We start from the raw sequence: 21,290 nt of genomic DNA, 5'->3' as shown, positions 1-21,290 counted from the left end.
CTAAATTTCATGACATTCCACAAAGATTGGAATGGTGTTCATTGTCCGATTCTCCCTTCTATTTCCAATGGCCGTGAGTAGCATTGAGAAGCAATAAACAATTCCTCTCACGTCTGCACGGCTTGTGTTTGCTTAGTGATGTCATCCCTACGCTTCACTGCCTCCCAATGCCGCCTCCCAAGCTATTCATTGTGCACTTTATTGCCCATCTGTAGCAGGTTTAACAGCCAGCCTTGTTTCAGAGAACATGTGGGCTCAAATTATAACTTGCATCTATTAATTATCAAATTAAAGTTTCCCACATTAAGCTGAGAAAGTTTTTTTATGCTTATTGTATTGCATATTTGTCATAAAATACATGTTTTTTATCTCCTAAAAAGGTGGAAGAAGAACTCTTTATAAAACCCTCTGGGATGAACTGTTGGCCACGATTTATTAGTGTGATACTGCAAGGTTTTATAAGGAGAGGTTTGCTATAGTGCTTTATATTTCTGTAGTGTACAACTACAGAAAGCAGCTACTTTTATACTCAGAAGTGTAGGATCCAGCGGAAATTACAGGCATTAAAAATACACCTCTGTAGATCACGGTCAACATCTAAGTATACAGTCATATGAAAAAGTTTGGGCACCCCTATTAATGTTAGTTTTCTTTATAACAATTTGGGTTTTTGTAACAGCTATTTCAGTTTCATATATCTAATAACTGATGGACTCAGTAATATTTCTGGATTCAAATGAGGTTTATTGTACTAACAGAAAATGTGCAATCCGCATTTAAACAAAATTTGACCAGTGCAAAAGTATGGGTACCTCAACATAAAAGGGACATTAATATTTTGTAGATCCTCCTTTTGCAAAAATAGCAGCCTCTAGTCGCTTCCTGTAGTTTTTAATGAGTTCCTGGATCCTGGATGAAGGTATACAGTTAGGTCCAGAAATATTTGGACAGTGACACAATTTTCGCGAGTTGGGCTCTGCATGCCACCACATTGGATTTGAAATGAAACCTCTACAACAGAATTCAAGTGCAGATTGTAACGTTTAATTTGAAGGTTTGAACAAAAATATCTGATAGAAATTGTAGGAATTGTACACATTTCTTTACAAACACTCCACATTTTAGGAGGTCAAAAGTAATTGGACAAATAAACCAAACCCAAAAACAAAATATTTTTATTTTCAATATTTTGTTGCGAATCCTTTGGAGGCAATCACTGCCTTAAGTCTGGAACCCATGGACATCACCAAACGCTGGGTTTCCTCCTTCTTAATGCTTTGCTAGGCCTTTACAGCCGCAGCCTTCAGGTCTTGCTTGTTTGTGGGTCTTTCCGTCTTAAGTCTGGATTTGAGCAAGTGAAATGCATGCTCAATTGGGTTAAGATCTGGTGATTGACTTGGCCATTGCAGAATATTCCACTTTTTTGCACTCATGAACTCCTGGGTAGCTTTGGCTGTATGCTTGGGGTCATTGTCCATCTGTACTATGAAGCGCCGTCCGATCAACTTTGCGGCATTTGGCTGAATCTGGGCTGAAAGTATATCCCGGTATACTTCAGAATTCATCCGGCTACTCTTGTCTGCTGTTATGTCATCAATAAACACAAGTGACCCAGTGCCATTGAAAGCCATGCATGCCCATGCCATCACGTTGCCTCCACCATGTTTTACAGAGGATGTGGTGTGCCTTGGATCATGTGCCTTTCCCTTTCTTCTCCAAACTTTTTTCTTCCCATCATTCTGGTACAGGTTGATCTTGGTCTCATCTGTCCATAGAATACTTTTCCAGAACTGAGCTGGCTTCATGAGGTGTTTTTCAGCAAATTTAACTCTGGCCTGTCTATTTTTGGAATTGATGAATGGTTTGCATCTAGATGTGAACCCTTTGTATTTACTTTCATGGAGTCTTCTCTTTACTGTTGACTTAGAGACAGATACACCTACTTCACTGAGAGTGTTCTGGACTTCAGTTGATGTTGTAAACGGGTTCTTCTTCACCAAAGAAAGAATGCGGCGATCATCCACCACTGTTGTCATCCGTGGACGCCCAGGCCTTTTTGAGTTCCCAAGCTCACCAGTCAATTCCTTTTTTCTCAGAATGTACCAGACTGTTGATTTTGCTACTCCAAGCATGTCTGCTATCTCTCTGATGGATTTTTTCTTCAGCCTCAGGATGTTCTGCTTCACCTCAATTGAGAGTTCCTTAGACCGCATGTTGTCTGGTCACAGCAACAGCTTCCAAATGCAAAACAACACACCTGTAATCAACCCCAGACATTTTAACTACTTCATTGATTACAGGTTAACGAGGGAGACTCCTTCAGAGTTAATTGCAGCCCTTAGAGTCCCTTGTCCAATTACTTTTGGTCCCTTGAAAAAGAGGAGGCTATGCATTACAGAGCTATGATTCCTAAACCCTTTCTCCGATTTGGATGTGAAAACTCTCATATTGCAGCTGGGAGTGTGCACTTTCAGCTTATATTATATATATAATTGTATTTCTGAACATGTTTTTGTAAACAGCTAAAATAACAAAACTTGTGTCACTGTCCAAATATTTCTGGCCCTGACTGTATTTGACCATTCCTGTTAACAAAACAATTCCAGTTCAGTTAAGTTTGATGGTCGCCGAGCATGGACAGCACGCTTCAAATCATCCCACAGATGTTCAATGATATTCAGGTCTGGGGACTGGGATGGCCATTCCAGAATATTGTAATTGTTCCTCTGCATGAATGCCTGAGTAGATTTGGAGCGGTGTTTTGGATAATTGTCTTGCTGAAATATCCATCCCCTGCGTAACTTCAACTTCGTCACTGATTCTTGCACATTATTGTCAAGAATCTGCTGATACTGAGTTGAATCCATGCGACCCTCAACTTTAACAAGATTCCCGGTGCCGGCATTGGCCACACAGCCCCAAAGCATGATGGAACCTCCACCAAATTTTACTGTGGGTAGCAAGTGCTTTTCTTGGAATGCCGTGTTTTTTTGCCTCCATGCATAACGCCTTTTTGTATGACCAAACAACTCAATCTTTGTTCCATCAGTCCACAGGACCTTCTTCCAAAATGTAACTGGCTTGTCTAAATGTGCTTTTGCATACCTCAGGCGACTCTGTTTGTGGCGTGCTTGCAGAAACGGCTTCTTTCGCATCACTCTCCCATACAGCTTCTCCTTGTGCAAAGTGCGCTGTATTGTTGACCGATGCACATTGACACCATCTGCAGCAAGATGAAGCTGCAGGTCTTTGGAGGTGGTTGTGGATTGTCCTTGACTGTTCTCACCATTCTTCTCTGCCTTTCGGATATTTTTCTTGGCCTGCCACTTCTGGGCTTAACAAGAACTGTACCTGTGTTCTTCCATTTCCTTACTATGTTCTTTACAGTGGAAACTGACAGTTTAAATCTCTGAGACAACTTTTTGTATCCTTCCCCTGAACAACTATGTTGAATAATCTTTGTTTTCAGATCATTTGAGAGTTGTTTTGAGCAGCCCATGATGCCACCCTTCATAGGAGATTCAAATAGGAGAACAACTTGCGAGTGGCCACCTTAAATACCTTTTCTCATGATTGGATACACCTGCCTATGAAGTTCAAAGCTCAATGAGGTTACAAAACCAATTTAGTGCTTTAGTAAGTCAGTAAAAAGTAGTTAGGAGTGTTCAAATCAAGAAATTGATAAGGGTGCCCATACTTTTGCACCGGTCAAATTTTGATAAAATGCGGATTGCACATTGTTAGTACAATAAACCTAATTTCAATCCAGAAATATTATTCAGTCCATCAGTTATTAGATATATGAAACGGAAATAGCTGTTGCAAAAACCCAAATTGTTATAAAGAAAAAAGGTTAACATTAATAGGAGTGCCCAAACTTTCTCATATGACTGTATGCCATTCTAAGTAACTGATTAAAGGAAGCTATTCAGCAAAAAATGACTGTTCATATCAAGCAAAGGCACTCAGTGCACCCATAGTATGGTCACACCGTTCATCGTAATCTGACACTATGATTTCCAGTCATTACTAGATGGAAAACAAAATATGTGAGATGTGATGAAATGCTCAGCCATGCCAAAAGGTGCACCTGAGCTTGGTTTGAATAGTCCATTTGTGCTGACAGGCTTGGTTAACATCTGCACTAGTATATTCATTTTGTGTTTTATATAACACAACTAGCTGTAGTACCCGGGCGTTGCCCGGGATAGTAACTGTCTCTCTTCGAGCTTCTGTCTCTTTCCCCGTCTCTTTTCCCCATCTCTTTCCCTGTCTGGCTGTGTCTGTCTCTCTGTCTGTCTCTTGCCTTGTCTCGGTCTTTCTCTGTCTCTTTCCCTGTCTGCCTGTGTCTTTCCCTGTCTGCCTGTGTGTGTCTGTCTCTGTCTCTGTCTCTTTCTGTCTCTCTCTATCCATTTCCCCACCAACATCTTGTTACATCACACATAAGCTTCCTGTACTAACAATTTTGTTCCTATAGCAACCACTCACAGCTCCTATTAATAACCTAATAGCTCGCATCTCCATTGACTTTAATGGAGGCAGGATTTTTGGAGTGTAACTGTAAAGCGTGGGGTTAAATTTTCCCGTCCAAACATAGTCTATGACGTTCCCTGAGTCACATGGAGTGTCTGTGCAAAATTTCGTGATTGTAAATGCGACGGTGCGGATTCCTTTAGCGGACACACACACACACACACACACACACACAACCTTTATATATTAGATCGGCACCAGCAGCACCCAACAGGAACTACTTACTATATAATGTGGTATGTCTTTTTTTTTTTTTTTTAAATTTTTTCAGGCATTTTTGACAACCTGTGGCAGGGGGTTCAAATTTTGGCAAAAAGGGGCAGTCACTTTTACTATAATCAGTATTTGTTAAGTTTTTGGCGTTGCAGAATTTCTGAACCGTTTTTTCATTGTGTTTTTGTGTGTTTCTTTATATGTGTTTTTTTATTGTCTTTTTGACACTGAGCTTTTTTGTCTCTGTTTGTCGTGTCATGCTTTTAAATACAGCTGCTTTGTGTTTAAAACTTCCTGGTATTCACCTTCTTAGGTGCGGATTACATGAATTTCCACTGCGGAAACGCACTAAAGATACGCATGTGCGTCTTTTTCACCTCTGGATTGTCCGCATCCAATGCAAGTCAATGGGGAAAATCAACGAGTTTACGACGTGTAATAAAGAAGCACAGTGGGCAGGAGATTTTTCTAGAATTCTCATCCACTTTGCTTGAATTATAAAATGCTGCATTTTTGAATGTGTATGGGGACCTACCAAAGTCTATCGAGAATTACAATGGCCTATCAATTGTCCTCTTAAGGTGATGTGTCTCATCTCTCCTGAGAACTAAAAGGACCAACTTATTTACATCCCATAGATATGGTCATTGAGGAAAATTTAGGATACCCTCATACACATCAGATGCCTGACCAGTCTCACTGGTTTTTGCCAACATTAAATCTAATGTCTGGTCCATCTTAAGGGGGCTTTACACGCAGCGACATTGCTAGCGATGTCGTTGGTGAAAGCACCCGCCCCCATCGGTTGTGCGTCACGTGCAAATCGCTGCTCGTGGCGCACAACATAGTTAGGACCCGTCACACGTACTTAGCTAGCGACGTCGCTGTGCCCGGCGAACCGCCTCCTTTCTAAGGGGGCGGTTCGTGCGACTTCACAGCAACGTCACACGGCAGGCGGCCAATAGAAGCGGAAAGGCGGAGAACAGCCGAAGGAAAGACACAGCCACCTCGTTGCCGGAGGACGCAGGTACGGTGTTGTTCGTCGTTCCTGGGGTGTCACACATAGCGATGTGTGCTGCCTCAGGAACGACGGACAACCTACGTCCACAACAACCAACGAGATTTTGAAAATGAACGACGTGTCAACGATAAGGCGAGTATTTTTGATAGTTAACAGACGCTCGAAGCTGTTACATGCAACGACGTCCCTAATGACGCTGGATGTGCGTTACAAATTCCGTGACCCCGACAACATATCGTTAGATATGTCGTTGCGTGTAACAGGGCCTTTAGATGAATGAAGCAGTGATTAGTCAATGGGACTAATAGGCAATAGAGGATAGCAACTTGGTATATACCAGATGATGCTGACCTGTTAGCATTTTATAAAAGGTGAAATTGTAGCGATATCAGATGTAAAAAGAATCTGCCGGTATGACATCTGTATGATGACTAAACAATGTTGGAAGGAGTGGTTATCATACCAGATGAGAGTTTTGCCAGTCTTAAGATAGTGCCTTTGGTATGGTGCCCAGTAAAAACAGATCATAGCAAAAGGAGCACTAATCATTCTGGGATACATACAAACATGCAATTTAAATTTTCCTAAAGAACTCTGGCTGTGTGAGAATCATACTATCTGGTACATTTCAGTTCTTCTAGAACTGACAGTGGATAGGGCAGGAAGTGCTGAAAACGATCCATAGTAAGGTTGGGGCCACACGGGGATTACTTTGATCCCCTCGCATGACACTGGACTCCCGCTGGCAGTACAGCAGAGCCGAGTGTCATGCGAGTGTCCCTGCGACTGAGCTACGACTGTGCGAGCGTACCTCAGCTGCGGACGGGAGGGAGGGATATATCTCCCGCTCTCGTCCGTAGCCAGCTATTGCCATTCTTGCCTTGCACTCGCCGTACACCGGTGTACCGCAAGTGCAGTGCGATTTTTCTCTCGCCCCATACACTTGAATGACTGTGAGGCCGGGGCCACATGGGGCACTAGTGCGATGCTCGCATGACACTCAGCTCATGCTGGCAGCGCGGTACAGCACGAGAGAAAAGAGTCTTGCATTACAATCGCAGCATGCTGCGATTGTTTTCTTGGTCCGATTAGGGCTGAGAAAATAATTGCTCAAGTGCGCTGACACACAGGCTAGAATTGGTCAGAGTGGAATGCGATGTTTTATCACACGCCACTCGCACTGATTTTCTCACCATGTGGCTTAGGCCTAAGAGAAAGTCTCGCATTACAATCGTAGCAGGCTACGATTGTTTTCTTGGTCCGATTAGGGCTGAGACAATAATCGCTCATGGGTTCTGGTACACAGGCTAATATTGGACCGAGTGGAATGCGATTTTTTTATCGCACTCCACTCGCACCGATTTTGATGCCGTGTGGCTTAAGCCTAACCCTAGCTCTTTTAAGGGAATTGGTCAGCAGGATGTCAAGCACAAGAGCCTGACTGAAGTCAGGGATGTGTAACTTATTAGGCTTTGTGTTTTAGTTTTAATGCAATCAGCATTTATATCAGCAGCAAATTAACACTGTCCATAGGACAGCTCACGCGCAGAGCAGTCAGGCTAATCTGTGTAGCCCCAACACTCATTGGCAGCTTGCTGACCGTTTACAGTGTATACAGAAAGCTGCCAGTCACGGGAGTGGCCGGGGTTATACACAGCTCAGAAGTCCTAGTTCTGCTACATCTACATCAGACAAAACAAGCATTGTATGAAAACTACACCAAGCAGCCCAGTGAGTGACACATCCCTGGAATCAGGCTTTCTTGCCCTATTTTATACAGATATCAGGTTATATAGCAAAAACCTTTAAAACTATTAACTGCTGTCTATAGATTTTCCAGCATTAGTAGATCATACTTATTCTGGTTGTGGCATTTTAAAGTATCCCTTTGCACGTGCAATTCATTTTCACAGGACATTATACAAATGCCACAATCCTAAATGGGTCCTCCAGGCTTAGGACAATATTCTGCAGTCAGTATATGACTATATCCCTATATAATTGCTGAATTATGATAGAGCGTGGTATGCTGGTTATGCAGTAAAATAATGGACCATGCAGTACTTGCCTACCGGTGCACCTATCGCTCCAGCTCCAACTCTCCACTGCTTCCTGCTGGAGATTGTTGACAGGAGTGCTCCGGTGAAAAGATGAATATAGCATGTGACCACTGCAGCCAGTCACTAGATTCAGCATTCTTGCCGAGGTAAACAGAACAGACCTGCAGAGGTCACGTGCTGCAGACATGACTTCATTACTACAGATCTATCACCAATTCCAAGCAGTGAGCTGCATAGACGTAACACTGGTGTGGCAAGACCATGGGAAGGTACCTAGAGCTTGGTTTGTTATTTTAGAAGGCCAGCAGACTTGCCCACAGTTTTTACTAAGGCTGCTTTCAGTTTTAGCAGAGCCGGCCAATCCGGCTCTAAAACCTATGCAGCGGATGCGGCGACAAAACCGCATCCTTTGCATAAGTTTTTGACATGCGGCCCGTCCAGTTTTTGCCGCTTGCGGCACGCTACTGAGCATGCGCAGTGGAAAAACCCGCATGCGGCGGCCAGATGCGGTGTTTGCCGCAGGACGCCGCATCCGGCGTCCATAGGCATGCATTGCAAATCGCGCCGCATCGGCCGGATGCGGCTTTTTTTGCCGGACAAAAAAACGTGCCAGGCAACGTTCCATCCGGCCGCCGCATTGGATAAATCTGCCGCATGCGGCAAAAACCGGACCGAACGCAAGCCCATGCGGCACAATCCGGCACTAATGAAAGTCTATGCAAAAAAAAACAAAAAAAACACAACCGGCGGCAAAAAAAAACGGTTGCGGTTTTTCTGCAAAGCGCCGGATTGTGCCGCACAGGAAAAAACGGATGTGTGAAAGCAGCCTAACAATCCCCTTAGCTAAATTGCAGTTTGGTGCTTAATTAAAAGTACTGACTACTGAGCATAATTCTGGCAGATATGAATACAGTAAACAAGAATGGCATGAAAAAGGGGCCTATTGTGCCCCTAAATGTGCGTTATGCAGAGACTTTTCATGGTCCTATAAGTAGCGTCATCTAAGTATATATGTAAAGAGTGTAGGAAGAAACATGTCTTTAAGGTTTCTTTTCAATGTCACATTTCTGTACCTTGGTAAACTCCTCGGGCTCCTTTATGTCCATCGACCGTGAAGCAAACTCTAATAGCTCCTCGGAGCTCTCCAGGGCATTTGTACATTGGGACAGCTGATTCTAGAACAGAATGGAGATATCAGAGGGCAATGTGAAGTGTGAGCTTGAAGAGACTAAGTGATTGAATAGCCAAGAAACCAACACTCAAAACCCTTACATGCTACTTATTCAAAATACTCAGATCAGAAAAGAGAAGCAATCATCAGAAAATAAAACTATTGTATAAATCAGATTTCTGTGTTACAACTATTTAAAAAAGGTTGCAATTTTGGGAAATTTTAATTTTACATATGATCTTAAAAGGGAACCGGTCACCAGATTTGGGGCCTATAAGCTACAGCCACCATCACCGGGCTCTTATATACAGCATTCTAACATGCTGTATATAAGAGCCCAGGCCGCTGTGTAGAAAATAAAAAGAGAATTTTGTTACTTACCGTAAATTCTTTTTCTTATAGTTCCGTCATGGGAGACCCAGACCATGGGTGTATAGCTACTGCCTCCGGAGGACACACAAAGTTACTACACTCAAAACGTGTAGCTCCTCCCTCCTAGCATATACACCCCCTGCTAGCGAGACCTAGCCAGTTTAGTGCAAAAGCTGAAGGAGGACATCCACCCACAAGAAGAGACGGAATAAAATCCGGCAGAACCGGAACCTCTGTCTACAACAATAACAGCCGGTGAAGACACACGGAACAAGAAACCTGCCAACAGGCAATAGGGAGGGTGCTGGGTCTCCCATGACGGAACTATAAGAAAAAGAATTTACGGTAAGTAACAAAATTCTCTTTTTCTTTATCGTTCCTATGGGAGACCCAGACCATGGGACGTCCTAAAGCAGTCCATGGGTGGGAATAAACAGACAACTGAGAAGCAGGAAAACCCAACTTCACAAATGGGCGACAGACGCCTGAAAGATGCGTCTGCCGAAGCCCGCGTCTGCCAAAGCAAGAGCATGCCTTGGATAGAGCTTCGAAAAAGTATGCAGACTAATTCGAGCTGCAGTCTGACAGACCTACTGAGCCGTAGCCTGGTGCCTGAAAGCCCAAAAGGCACCGACAGGTCTGATCAAATGTGCTCTGATCCCCGGCGGGGAAGGCACTTGAGTACACTTGTAGGCCTCGGAAATGGCCGACCTAAGCCAACGAACCAGGGTCGGCTTAGATGCCGAGAGACCGCTACGCTGACTAGCAGTCAGTACCAGAGAGAGAGGTGCACCGCCTAATAACGGCGGTGCGAGACACATAGATCCGGGGGGCCCGCACCAGATCCAGGATATGCAACGCTTCCTCAAAGCGATGAACAGGAGCCGGACAAAATGAAGGCAGGAAAATTGCCCCGGATAAGGTGGAAGCTATAACCACCTTAGGGAAAAAAGTCCGGAATCGGACGGAGACCACCTTGTCTTGATGCAAAAGACCAAGAAGGGGGTTACTCAGAGTGCAGCCAGAACTCCCTGGCGGGAAATTATAGCCACTAGAAAGACTACTTTCTGTGAGAGATGAAACAAAGAAACCTCCATAAGAGGCGCAAAGGGGGGTTTCCGGGAACCGGGAGGACCGGATTAAGGTCCCAAGGCTCCATAGGCCGCCGGAAAGGCGGAACGATGTGAGACGCGCCCTTAAAGGGGCGCACCGGAGCCATCCGGACAATACGCCGCTGGCAGATACTGACAGAGCCGAGACCTGTCTGTTAATGAGGGATAGTCCTAGCTGTAGACCGGACTGTGGAAGGGACAGGAGGGTCGGCAAGGCTACAAAGGTCCAAGGACACCTTGGAGCTCGAGTCATAGCGGAAGACAACTTCAGGAAGGATACCAGAAGTCGCCAAGATCCAGGACTCAATAGCTACGCCGTCAATCTGAGAATCCAGAATTCTGACGGAAAAACCGGACCTTTGAGAAAAAGTCTGAACGGTCCGGAAGATGCCATGGCAACCCAACGGACAAAAGGAGCAGGTCAGGATACCAAGCCTGCCTGGGTCAGTCTGGAGTAAGAGAATGACCCGACGGCCCCCTTTTTTACTGATCTTGCGCAGGACTCTGGGCAAGAGGTAGAGACGAAGCTGGGATCAAATATGAACCAGTGTGTCTACTGCAAAACCTGAGGATTGTGGACCACGGTTGGACAGCTGAAATAGTTTGCCTCGCAGTCTTGACATAGGATGTGGGCTGCGGCTACGGTGGACTAGGAGTCCCTTGTCCACTGAAGGATGTTGAGGCGCTAAGATTGCCAGGCGGCTGAGTGTCCCGCTCTGGAAGATGATGTAGGAAAACGCTGTCACGTTGTCCGACTGAACTCGAATGTGCCTAGCCGCCCAAAGATGGTGAAGGCTTAGAGAGCTAGAATACAGCTCCGATTTCCAGCCCATTGATCTAGAGGGCTGATTCGGACAGAGTCCAAGCGCCCTGCGCTCTGCGGTGGGGATCTACTGCTCCCAAGGCGGAAAGACCAGCACCCTGGTGAGGATCACCCGGGACGGGGGCAGGAAGGAGCGTCCCCGAGACAGAGTGGCCGAAACCACCACTGCAAACGAGCCCCCGGTCAGTGGCAAAACCACCACCCCGTGGAAGGAGGGAGTTCGCGTGTACAGCGGGAAACATCCAGTCTCAGAGGACGCAGGAGAAACTGGGCAAGGAATCGCTTCCATTGACGCCACCGTCTGACCAGCACCTGTATTTGGTGTCTGATAGAATGACGTCGACCGCCAGCGGAGAGACTACTGAACGACTAAGAGCGGCTTCACAAGAGCCGACAGAGTCTCGAATTGCGTCCCTGAGAACCTCTGGTTCGAATTCAGAGTGGACTTGAACAGAATGACAAGCCACCCGAATAGGTTAGAGTGGCGAGAGTAAGCGAAGTACTCTGCTAAGAGTCTGCACTGGATGAAGCCCCGAAGAAGGCCGTCCAGGACAAACGATCACTGCCAATCCCTAGGGGTGCAGGACCCTAATCACAGCAGCCCCATGAGAATACTCGAGGGGCCGTGGCTAACCCTAAGGGAAGAGCCACAAATTGGACCACTCCGATGGCAAAACGTAGTCAACGCTGGTGTGAAACTGCGATTGACCCCTGCAGAAAGGCATCTCCAATGCCGATGGCTGCTAGAGAATCTCCTTGGGTTCTTGATTGATCCGGCGAAAAAACACACGGAACAAGACTGAGACTCCATGTGAAAACGCCACACCTGACCATGCTTGAAAAGCTAAGATCCAGGTCGGAAGGCACCGCCCTGTTCGGGGACTAGACATAGATTTAAACAAAAATCTCAGAACCGTTCCTAGTCGGGAACCGGTACAATTACTCCATTGGCCTGCAAGAAATGCCACGGCCTGAGAAGTCTTGGAGCCGGAAGGAGGTGACAGAAAAAAATCTGTTTGGCGGGTGGACAGAATTTCATCCCGTAGCCATGGGAGATATAATCCCGCCCCCACTGAACGGAGACGTGTTAGAACCATACGTCGCCAAGTGGAGAGAACCTGCCACCGACCAGGAGAAGGTTGGCGGCTAGATAGCCCGGAGGAAGCTGACTGAGTGGCAGCATCTCCTGCGGTCTTCTGAAGACGCAGCTTCAAGCCAATTGGTTCTATGAACCTAGGCCGAGCTAGAGGACGATCAGATGGAGGAACGGAACCACCGAAACCTCAACTGATTTCTGCCCTGGACAGGTACACTGTTGGTGGCAAGGAAGAGCTCTCCCCTCCGAGAGTTTCCTAAATGTCATCCAGTTGGTTCCGAAGAGACTGGTCCCCCCAAAGGGGAGCCCAGGAAGGAACCTCTATAGAGGCATCTGCCTTCCATTTCCGAACAGGAGCCTGCGGATAGCGAGGAAAGTAGTCAAAACCACCGCCGTGCGGTGTCCCGCATGGCAGACTTGGCAGAGGATGAAAAGACTGAAGTCTGGAAGTTCAGGCAACCGTCTTGGGCATAGAGTCCCTATGAGGGAATGCCTCTCCTCTGAGGAGTCATCAGCCACTGACATAACGGTCCGGGCTGAGCCACCTGAGGTGAATGAGCCCACCTCTTGACTACCATTGGACATGGGAAAAACAGTCCTCAGAATCACGCTTCATAGGAAGCGACTGTCAGAGCGGACTCTGGGCTGGTCACAGGGGCCTGAAAACTGGAGTGGTTAAGGAACACACGTTGTGTTCACCTAGATAAGGTAACTCCGGCGGATTGAAGAGGAACCTCAAGACCCACCTCTTCCAACAAGCCTACAACCTACAATAGCCTTCAGCCCAGTAGACCACTGCGCAACCAGCTCTGTCCTCACCTATTGTACCATCACCCATTCCCTGTAGACTGTGAGCCCTCGCGGGCAGGGTCCTCTCTCCTCCTATACCAGTCTGTCTTGTACTGTTAATGATTGTTGTACGTATACCCTCTTTCACTTGTAAAGCGCCATGGAATAAATGGCGCTATAATAATAAATAATAATAATAATAATAATTGAGGTCCAGTACAAAATTAATGTACCGTGGGATCCTTATAGAGGTGCCGTCAGCCACTGATACAACTATCCGGGCTAAAAGTCTAGACACCGGAGTGGCCACCCTTGGCGAATGAGTACACTCCTTGATCACCTCCGATGGGAGGGAAGACAGGCAGCAGAACCCCGCTGTGGGATCTGCAGGACAGGCTGTGGGCTTGGACGCAGCGGGCTGAAAACTGGAGTGGTTAAGGAACACACTCTTCGTCTTGTTAAAGGTATACTGATGCATTTCTGCCAGCGGGGAATACTGCCCTGATACAGGCGGATGGAGGCCCAATAGAATAATGGACACAATCCAATCATCCGCATCCGCGTCACCTACGGACGGATCAAGTACCTAAAGTAGCGTCCGAGCCCCTGGTAGAGACATCCTCCTCGTCCAGTGAGTCAGCTCGTATCGGAGCTGCGGGACGGGGAGGACAGGGGACCCTGCGTCTCCCTGTCAGGAGGACGGGGTCTGTGAGCTTTGCTGAGCAAGCAGAAAACGCCCTGAGAAGGGGGCTGCATGCTCAGCAGATGCCGGGACAGCCGACCCCTGGAAAACAGATTCCCCCAGGGGTCAGCCACCGAACCCGGAGCAGCTGGGGGGACCATGAGCCCCCAAGCTGAGGGGCCACAGTGGTTAGGAGCTCGGTACAGCCGTACGAGACTACCAGCAGTGGATAATAAAAACAGCCTGCAGCCTCGCTCTGTGAGACCTGCTGCAGAGGTGGGGGGCTCTGTCTAGGATACCCAAGACAGGGGTTCAGCCTGGGGAAGACTCCAGGCTGAGGCACCACCACATAAGAACCATTACAGTATGATCTATGCCGGTTCAGGCAATATTGCCTTGGAGCTTTGCTCCTAGTGAGACATGCTGCTGAGGAAGAGGTTCTGTAATAAAGAATTAACCCCTTCAGAATGCCCTGATAGTGTATAAAAGTGCACAACCAGAGGTTGTGACTTATCAGGCCGCTATTGTGAGTGCCCCCCCAGGTTCCAAGCCTGGACCCCCAGCCAGATATCCACCCCCTCTGCACTGCAGAGCAGCCAGCGCCGATCAGCGTACTAAGAACGCTGAGAAAATGGCGCCAGAGTGAGGGGGGGGGGGGGGCGGGGGTTAACCCAGGAGCGGGAACGGAGGGCTAAGGAGATGTACAGGGGAGGGAATCATCTCCTCAACAAGGAGTGTCCCCCCCTGTGCAGGGCGGCCGGCGGGCGGCGCTGCAGTGTCCCCCTGCATGGCTGACATGCAGGGGAACAAAACGAAACTAGGCCGCGGCTGAAGCCGGGGCCTAGAGTTATGCACGCGGCCGACAATCAGGCATCATCGGCGCGGTTCTCAGTAAAAACTGTGGAACCGGCCGGAAACACATTAAAAAGCAGCGTTATCAAAGAAAATCACTGTCCCACCATTAAAAGTGCCCCACATTGCAGAAGGACCCTTAAATAACGTCTCTATACTTAGCTTTGAGACGCAGGGTCCAGTCCCTGGTGGGGTGGGGGTCCAGTGCTCCGTCCAGCAGGGTCCTGCCAAAGGGCTGCGGATGGAGGCCGGTCTCCTGCAAGGCAGTGAGAACCGTGTTGGCTCTAACTTCAAGCCAGAGCCCCTAAGGGATGTTGAAGGAGCGCGGCATGAAGGGATTTCTGCCCTGAAGTCAACCTTAACAGCACCCCGCCAGGGGGGTGTGAAGGGACATGCCGGGGGTCCAGTGGACCCGCTTTTCTTCCAAATCTTTAAAAAAAAATGAAAAATCAAAAAAGGATGCATGTGTGTGTGATCCTCCTGACACAAAGCATGAAACTGGCTAGGTCTGGCTAACAGGGGGTGTATATGCTAGGAGGGAGGAGCTACACGTTTTGAGTGTAGTAACTTTGTGTGTCCTCCGGAGGCAGTAGCTATACACCCATGGTCTGGGTCTCCCATAGGAACGATAAAGAAAAAACACTTTATAATACTCACCTAACGGTCGCGCTTCTGTGGATTTGGGTCAGATGGGCGTCTGTTATCCGGTGCCGCCGCTGCCTTTTTTGGCCATCTTTGTCGTCCTTCTGTCGCCGGGGTGCATAACACGTCCTACGTCATCCACACTCGCCAGCATTGAGATCAGGCGCAGGCGCACTTTGATCTGCCCTGAGCAGAGCAGATCAAAGTATTGTAGTGCGCCTGCGCAGAACTGGCGAGTGTGGATGACTTAGGACGCGTCATGCACACAAGCTTCAGAAGGAGGACAAAGATGGCCGAAAGAGGAGGCGCCAGCACCGGAAAACGGAGATGCCCATATGCCACAAATTCACCGTACCGTGACCGTTAAGTGTTTTTTTTTTTGTTCTACACAGCGGCCTGGGCTCTTATACACAGCATGTTAGAATGCTGTATATAAGAGCTCACCGGTGGGGACTGCAGCTTATAAGCCAAAATACTGGTGACAGGTTCCCTTTTTCCTTCCACTCTTATTTCCTGTTCTTCCAGGAAGAGTTTACAGGAGTTTCTTTATCATCAGAAGCAGGATTACAATGACAGGTGACACTATGCACAGCTATACACAGGATCCACCAATCACAATTGGTGATGTCAACAATGACCCTGCTCCCCTTTCCCTCACAATGACCGTTACACAGGCTCATGAGACACTTCAATATAAAAAGATAGAGTCAAGATGTAACCATTGTGGCCATGTTTCGTGAAATAGGAGCAAAGGCTCATTTACTACTACAAACAATCATTTAACTAAGTAATGTTATTTTTCTACCAATAAATTCCTTATACATATTCAGTTATATTTTGAAATGTAGGTTTCCTTGTGGCACACATCAATTATTGACTACCCTGGCTGCATGGGGCTCGAAGGATACGTTTGGCAGATTTGCCAATGTGTTTGCATGATGTGAAGAAACGACATTTTCATCTGATACATGTGCACACCTCAATTCCCTGCAGTAATAGACACAAATGTACCATTATTTACACTCTCACCTGTAACTCCTGGCTTTTGTGGGCTTGTTCTTGCTTTATACTGTTCGTCATGCTCTCTTTCATCTCATCCAGCACAGAGTAAAGGCTATCAAACTCTTCATCCAAGTCTGACAGCACTTTGGTAGAGTTTGCCTTCAAAACAAAGCCAAGAAAGACCTCATTCATCACCTTAGAAATACAAATTTATTTAAGGCTTCTTAAACAAATTACATATCTAATGTAAGTAAATTTTATGACCTGCTGATGGCAATTTCTTTTTATTTTAGGGCTCAAAACAACTATTTTTACACCCTTTAATTTTTCACAGATGTCTCCTTAGAATATTTCTCTGGGAAATACAAAAGACGTCATTAACAAATAGCAGAAGGCATTCAGCTCTCTCCTTTGTTAACAGACGGCTACTTGTGCAGTGGACTCATTAGTCACCAACATGCAAGTGACTGATGCCCATTAGCCAAAGAGAACACCAGATGCAGTGCTCCTATTGTGAATGATGACTTCTAAGACGACTCCTAGAAATTCAAGCAGGCTGTAGAAATGGCAAGCTGGCAGGAAATCTAAAAGGGAGCTCAACAACACAAAATGACTGTTCAAACCAAGCACAGCAGCATGTTGGAGACATAATGCTAATAAAAATCAATTATTTTTTATTCATATATGTAAATGAGGTCCTCTGTGCACCCTTGGTATGGCACATCAGTTCAATGCATCTTCCAACCTGTTTTCTTTCAAACTTCACTCTCCTTTGTTTCATGTAAAAGGTGAGGAGGGCCAAGATGGAAAACAAGTGGGTGGGAAGATGCACCAAACTGCTCAGCCACGCCAAGGGTGCACCAAGCTCCTCAAAATCATATTTGAGCACACACAACAATGGATTAGGACACTAAAGGTATGATTTTTATTAGGGCTATGTCCCCAACAAGATGCTGTGCTTGGTTTGAACAGTTATTTTGTGTTATTACACTGCACTACTAGTACTATTTAGGTTAGCATTTTTAAAAGGGTTGGGCAGCGCTATGAAGAGGTTCTCTAATAATATAGCTACAGTGCTTTCATTACCATGTACTTTAATTAACCCAGATTTCCAGTTTGTCTGAATCGGCCACAGGCCACTTCTTTGGGTCTGTTAGGAAACATCAAGGGAGACCGGTTGTCATCGCCGCACTTTTCACCACTCCGGAGATGAAAATTAAATCATCCAAGTCTTTATTATGAAAGCTGATGTAAGTCAACGCGTTTCTGGGGTCACAGCCCCCTTCTTCAGGACAAAATAGCACTGACAGTGTCAGGTTTATTTTGTCCTTAAGAAGGGGGCTGTGACCCAAGAAACGGTCAGTGCAATTTATCCTGAAGAAGGGGGCTGTGAGCCCAGAAACGTGTTGACTTACATCAGCTTTCATAATAAAGACTTAGATGATTTAATTTTAGTCTCCGGAGTGGTGATGACAACTGGTCTCCCTTGAGGTTTCCTATCTGCCTGAATCTCCGGTGCTGCAGCTATCTCCTCCATTACATGTCCATCCAGGTGTTGGGACCTCTCAACCCGTATAGGTGAGTACATCCTTCACCTCCTCTCCTCTTGCTTACCTGGTAAGACCCTATTGCGCCCTTTCTTTCACAGGCTCTCTCTCTGTATTTGGATCTGTTGGCACTTACATTGATGTAAGGTTTGACTGAGTTTCCTCGGCAATGATGAATGCTGTCTGGGCTCTCTTCTCAAACCGAGAATGTGCCGAGAAAGGGCGCCAAACTACTATCAGTTGAGGAGAAGGAAAACCCAGCATAGACAGCAGACGTCACTATTGATGTTGTGTTCAGATGCAGAAACACATTGGGCATACGAATGTGACGTCATTGGAAGTGACTAGAGATGCAAATAGTCGTATGACCAGTGAGTGATTTATACAAACAAGACACCTAAAGTGATCAAAACCTATTGGCAAGGCACAGGTTGACTAAATTGATTGGTAAGTAGGCCCTGTGTATTGGACAAGCCCTATAAATTTCTTTCTGAATATCTCCAAAGTACACTTTAAATCAATATTTGAGACATCTTTTAACCAGTGATATATAAATTTAGGCAAATTCATTTATTTCACTTGGCACTGACCTGCACACCTTTCAGTACATGACTTAATGTGTCAATAAAATTCTGAATTTCATCGTTTTTATTAGCAAGTGTGGTGATGATTCTCTGTAAAGCTTCCTAAAGACAAAACAGATATAAGATATTAAAAATAATTGTAACCTGAATAATTTCTATTCATGATAGTTCCATGCAAAATAAAAGCAGCCTGGAAATATGGGCGGTACCTATAGCGACACTTCGAGGGATGCATTGTAACAGTCTGAGATTCTGCGGATAGCGTGAAATCACAGATTACAGAGCAAATCTTATTATTCTGCCATATAAGCAATAATCCCTCCCAGGACAGTTTAATCTGCAAACCGCATTGGTGGCAGGAGAGACCTTTACTGAGAGGCTTCAGGTCAACTAAGGTTTTACCTAATGAGCATTTGACTTAATACAAGTTATTAGCAATATTGAATGATGCATCTTCAAGTTTAGAATTAGATAAAGGGCACCGGAGTCATTTATTAGTCTGCGGCCTCCTTTAACACAAATGTTTTCCTGAGAATAATGTTTGTTCTGGTGGATTTGCACAGCAGCAGATGGTAGTAAAATGTGATCCTCAGCAAACTACATGGACACAGAAAAAACAAAGTCAAAGCCCATTAAGTAAATACTACAGAAGCCAGTATTATCATATAGGAAAAAAGTGTGAAACTATAGAGCAGTACTGCCCAACTCCAGTCCTCCGGGCCCTCCACCAGATCACGTTTGCTCTGAGGACTGGAACGGAGAACTCTGTAAGGCTAGTTTCACACTTGTGTTAGTCGCACTCCGTCACAATCAGTTGTGTAACTGATGCAACGGATGCGCTGCAGATCGTGGCACAACTGATGTGACTGATGCTGCAAAACAACGATCCGTTGGGTTTTTACTGTTTTACCGGCGGCAGGGTATTATGAACGATCAGTTGATCACACGGCGGCCGTTCACAAAAGCCGGCCGATCAGCTGACCGCTCAAAAAAGCCGGGCAATCAGCTGATCGTTAAGCCGCCGAGAGAAACATTGAAATCAATGATTAAACATAAGAGCTGCGCATGCGCAGTGGGAAAAAAAAAAAAGGATTCCGCCGCTCAAACGCTACAAGCTGCGTTCCTGCTGCCCGACGGTCAGTCGTTCCACAACTGATCCGCAGTCAGTCGTTCCACAACGCAGGCACATTAGTTGCAATGCGTCGTAAATACAAGTCTATGGGAAACAGCGCAAGCTGTTAACGGATTGCGCTGTTTTCCAAAGTGGCGGATTGCGACTAACGCAAGTGTGAAAGTAGCATTATAGAGACAGGTACACCAGTAAGATTTGCAGAAGTTTAGTGTAAAAGTAGAAAGCAAAGTTACACAATGTGTTTGACCAGAGAGACCTCTTTTACTGTAAAACACAGATTACTGACCAATTTCAATCCAATCGGACCAATAACAATCCTTACTGGTGTGTGAAAAATGCCAGCTGATTTGATTGAAATTTGTCTCATCTAACGCTTGTACATATTTACAGTGCCTACAAGTAGTATTCAACCCCCTGCAGATTTAGCAGGTTTACACATTCGGAAGTGTGAAATGCACTGCAGCAAAAAAGAATGTTATTTCTTTTTTTTTTTTTTAAATTGTGAAAAAAGTTTATTCAGAGGGTCATTTATTATTCAACCCCTCAAACCACCAAAATTCTGTTTGGTTCCCCTAAGGTATTAAGAAGTATTTCAGGCACAAAGAACAATGAGCTTCACATGTTTGAATTAATTATCTCTTTTTCCAGCCTTTTCTGACTAATTAAGACCCTCCACAAACTTGTGAACAGCACTCATACTTGGTCAACATGGGAAAGACAAAAGGAGCATTCAAAGGCCATCAGAGACAAGATCGTGGAGGGTCACAAGGCTGGCAAGGGGTACAAAACCCTTTCTAAGGAGTTGGGCCTACTTGTCTCCGCTGTTGGGAGCATCATCCGGAAGTGGAAGGCTTATGGAACTACTGTTAGCCTTCCACGACCTGGACAGCCTTTGAAAAGTTTCCACCTGTGCCGAGGCCAGGCTTGTCCGAAGAGTCAAGGCTAACCCAAGGACAACAAGGAAGGAGGTCCGGGAAGATCTCATGGCAGTGGGGACATTGGTTTCAGTCAATATCATAAGTAACGTACTCCACCGCAATGGTCTCCGTTCCAGACGAGCCCGTAAGGTACCTTTACTTTCAAAGCGTCATGTCAAGGCTAGTCTACAGTTTGCTCATGATCACTTGGAGGACTCTGAGACAGACTGGTTCAAGGTTCTCTGGTCTGATGAGACCAAGATCGAGATCTTTGGTGCCAACCACACACGTGACGTTTGGAGACTGGATGGCACTGCATACGACCCCAAGAATACCATCCCTACAGTCAAGCATGGTGGTGGCAGCATCATGCTGTGTGGCTGTTTCTCAGCCAAGGGGCCTGGCCATCTGATCCGCATCCATGGGAAGATGGATAGCACGGCCTACCTGGAGATTTTGGCCAAGAACCTCCGCTCCTCCATCAAGGATCTTAAGATGGGTCGTCATTTCTTCTTCCAACAAGACAACGACCCAAAGCACACAGCCAAGAAAACCAAGGCCTGGTTCAAGAGGGAAAAAATCAAGGTGTTGCAGTGGCCTAGTCAGTCTCCTGACCTTAACCCAATTGAAAACTTGTGGAAGGAGCTCAAGATTAAAGTCCACATGAGACACCCAAAGAACCTAGATAACTTGGAGACGTTCTGCATGGAGGAGTGGGCCAAGATAACTCCAGAGACCTGTG

General features: G+C 46.1%; 1 protein-coding gene across 4 annotated transcripts in view; it reads right to left on the bottom strand.

Moving 5' to 3' along the window:
* Nucleotides 1-21,290, bottom strand: part of FSD1L (fibronectin type III and SPRY domain containing 1 like) — a 142,054-nt gene that overhangs the window by 59,950 nt on the left and 60,814 nt on the right. For all 4 annotated transcript variants that reach the window (XM_075316617.1, XM_075316624.1, XM_075316632.1 and 1 more), the window contains exons 2-4: nucleotides 18,506-18,601; nucleotides 16,396-16,527; nucleotides 8,901-9,002 (exon numbers count right to left, since the gene is read on the bottom strand). In XM_075316617.1, coding sequence (XP_075172732.1) covers nucleotides 8,901-9,002; nucleotides 16,396-16,527; nucleotides 18,506-18,601 — 330 coding nt within the window. The remainder of the gene's footprint in view (nucleotides 1-8,900; nucleotides 9,003-16,395; nucleotides 16,528-18,505; nucleotides 18,602-21,290) is intronic.

The sequence above is a fragment of the Anomaloglossus baeobatrachus genome, chromosome 1 (assembly GCF_048569485.1).
Source record: "Anomaloglossus baeobatrachus isolate aAnoBae1 chromosome 1, aAnoBae1.hap1, whole genome shotgun sequence".
Lineage (NCBI taxonomy): Eukaryota > Metazoa > Chordata > Amphibia > Anura > Aromobatidae > Anomaloglossus > Anomaloglossus baeobatrachus.
This window is presented reverse-complemented; position numbering and strand designations above follow the sequence as displayed.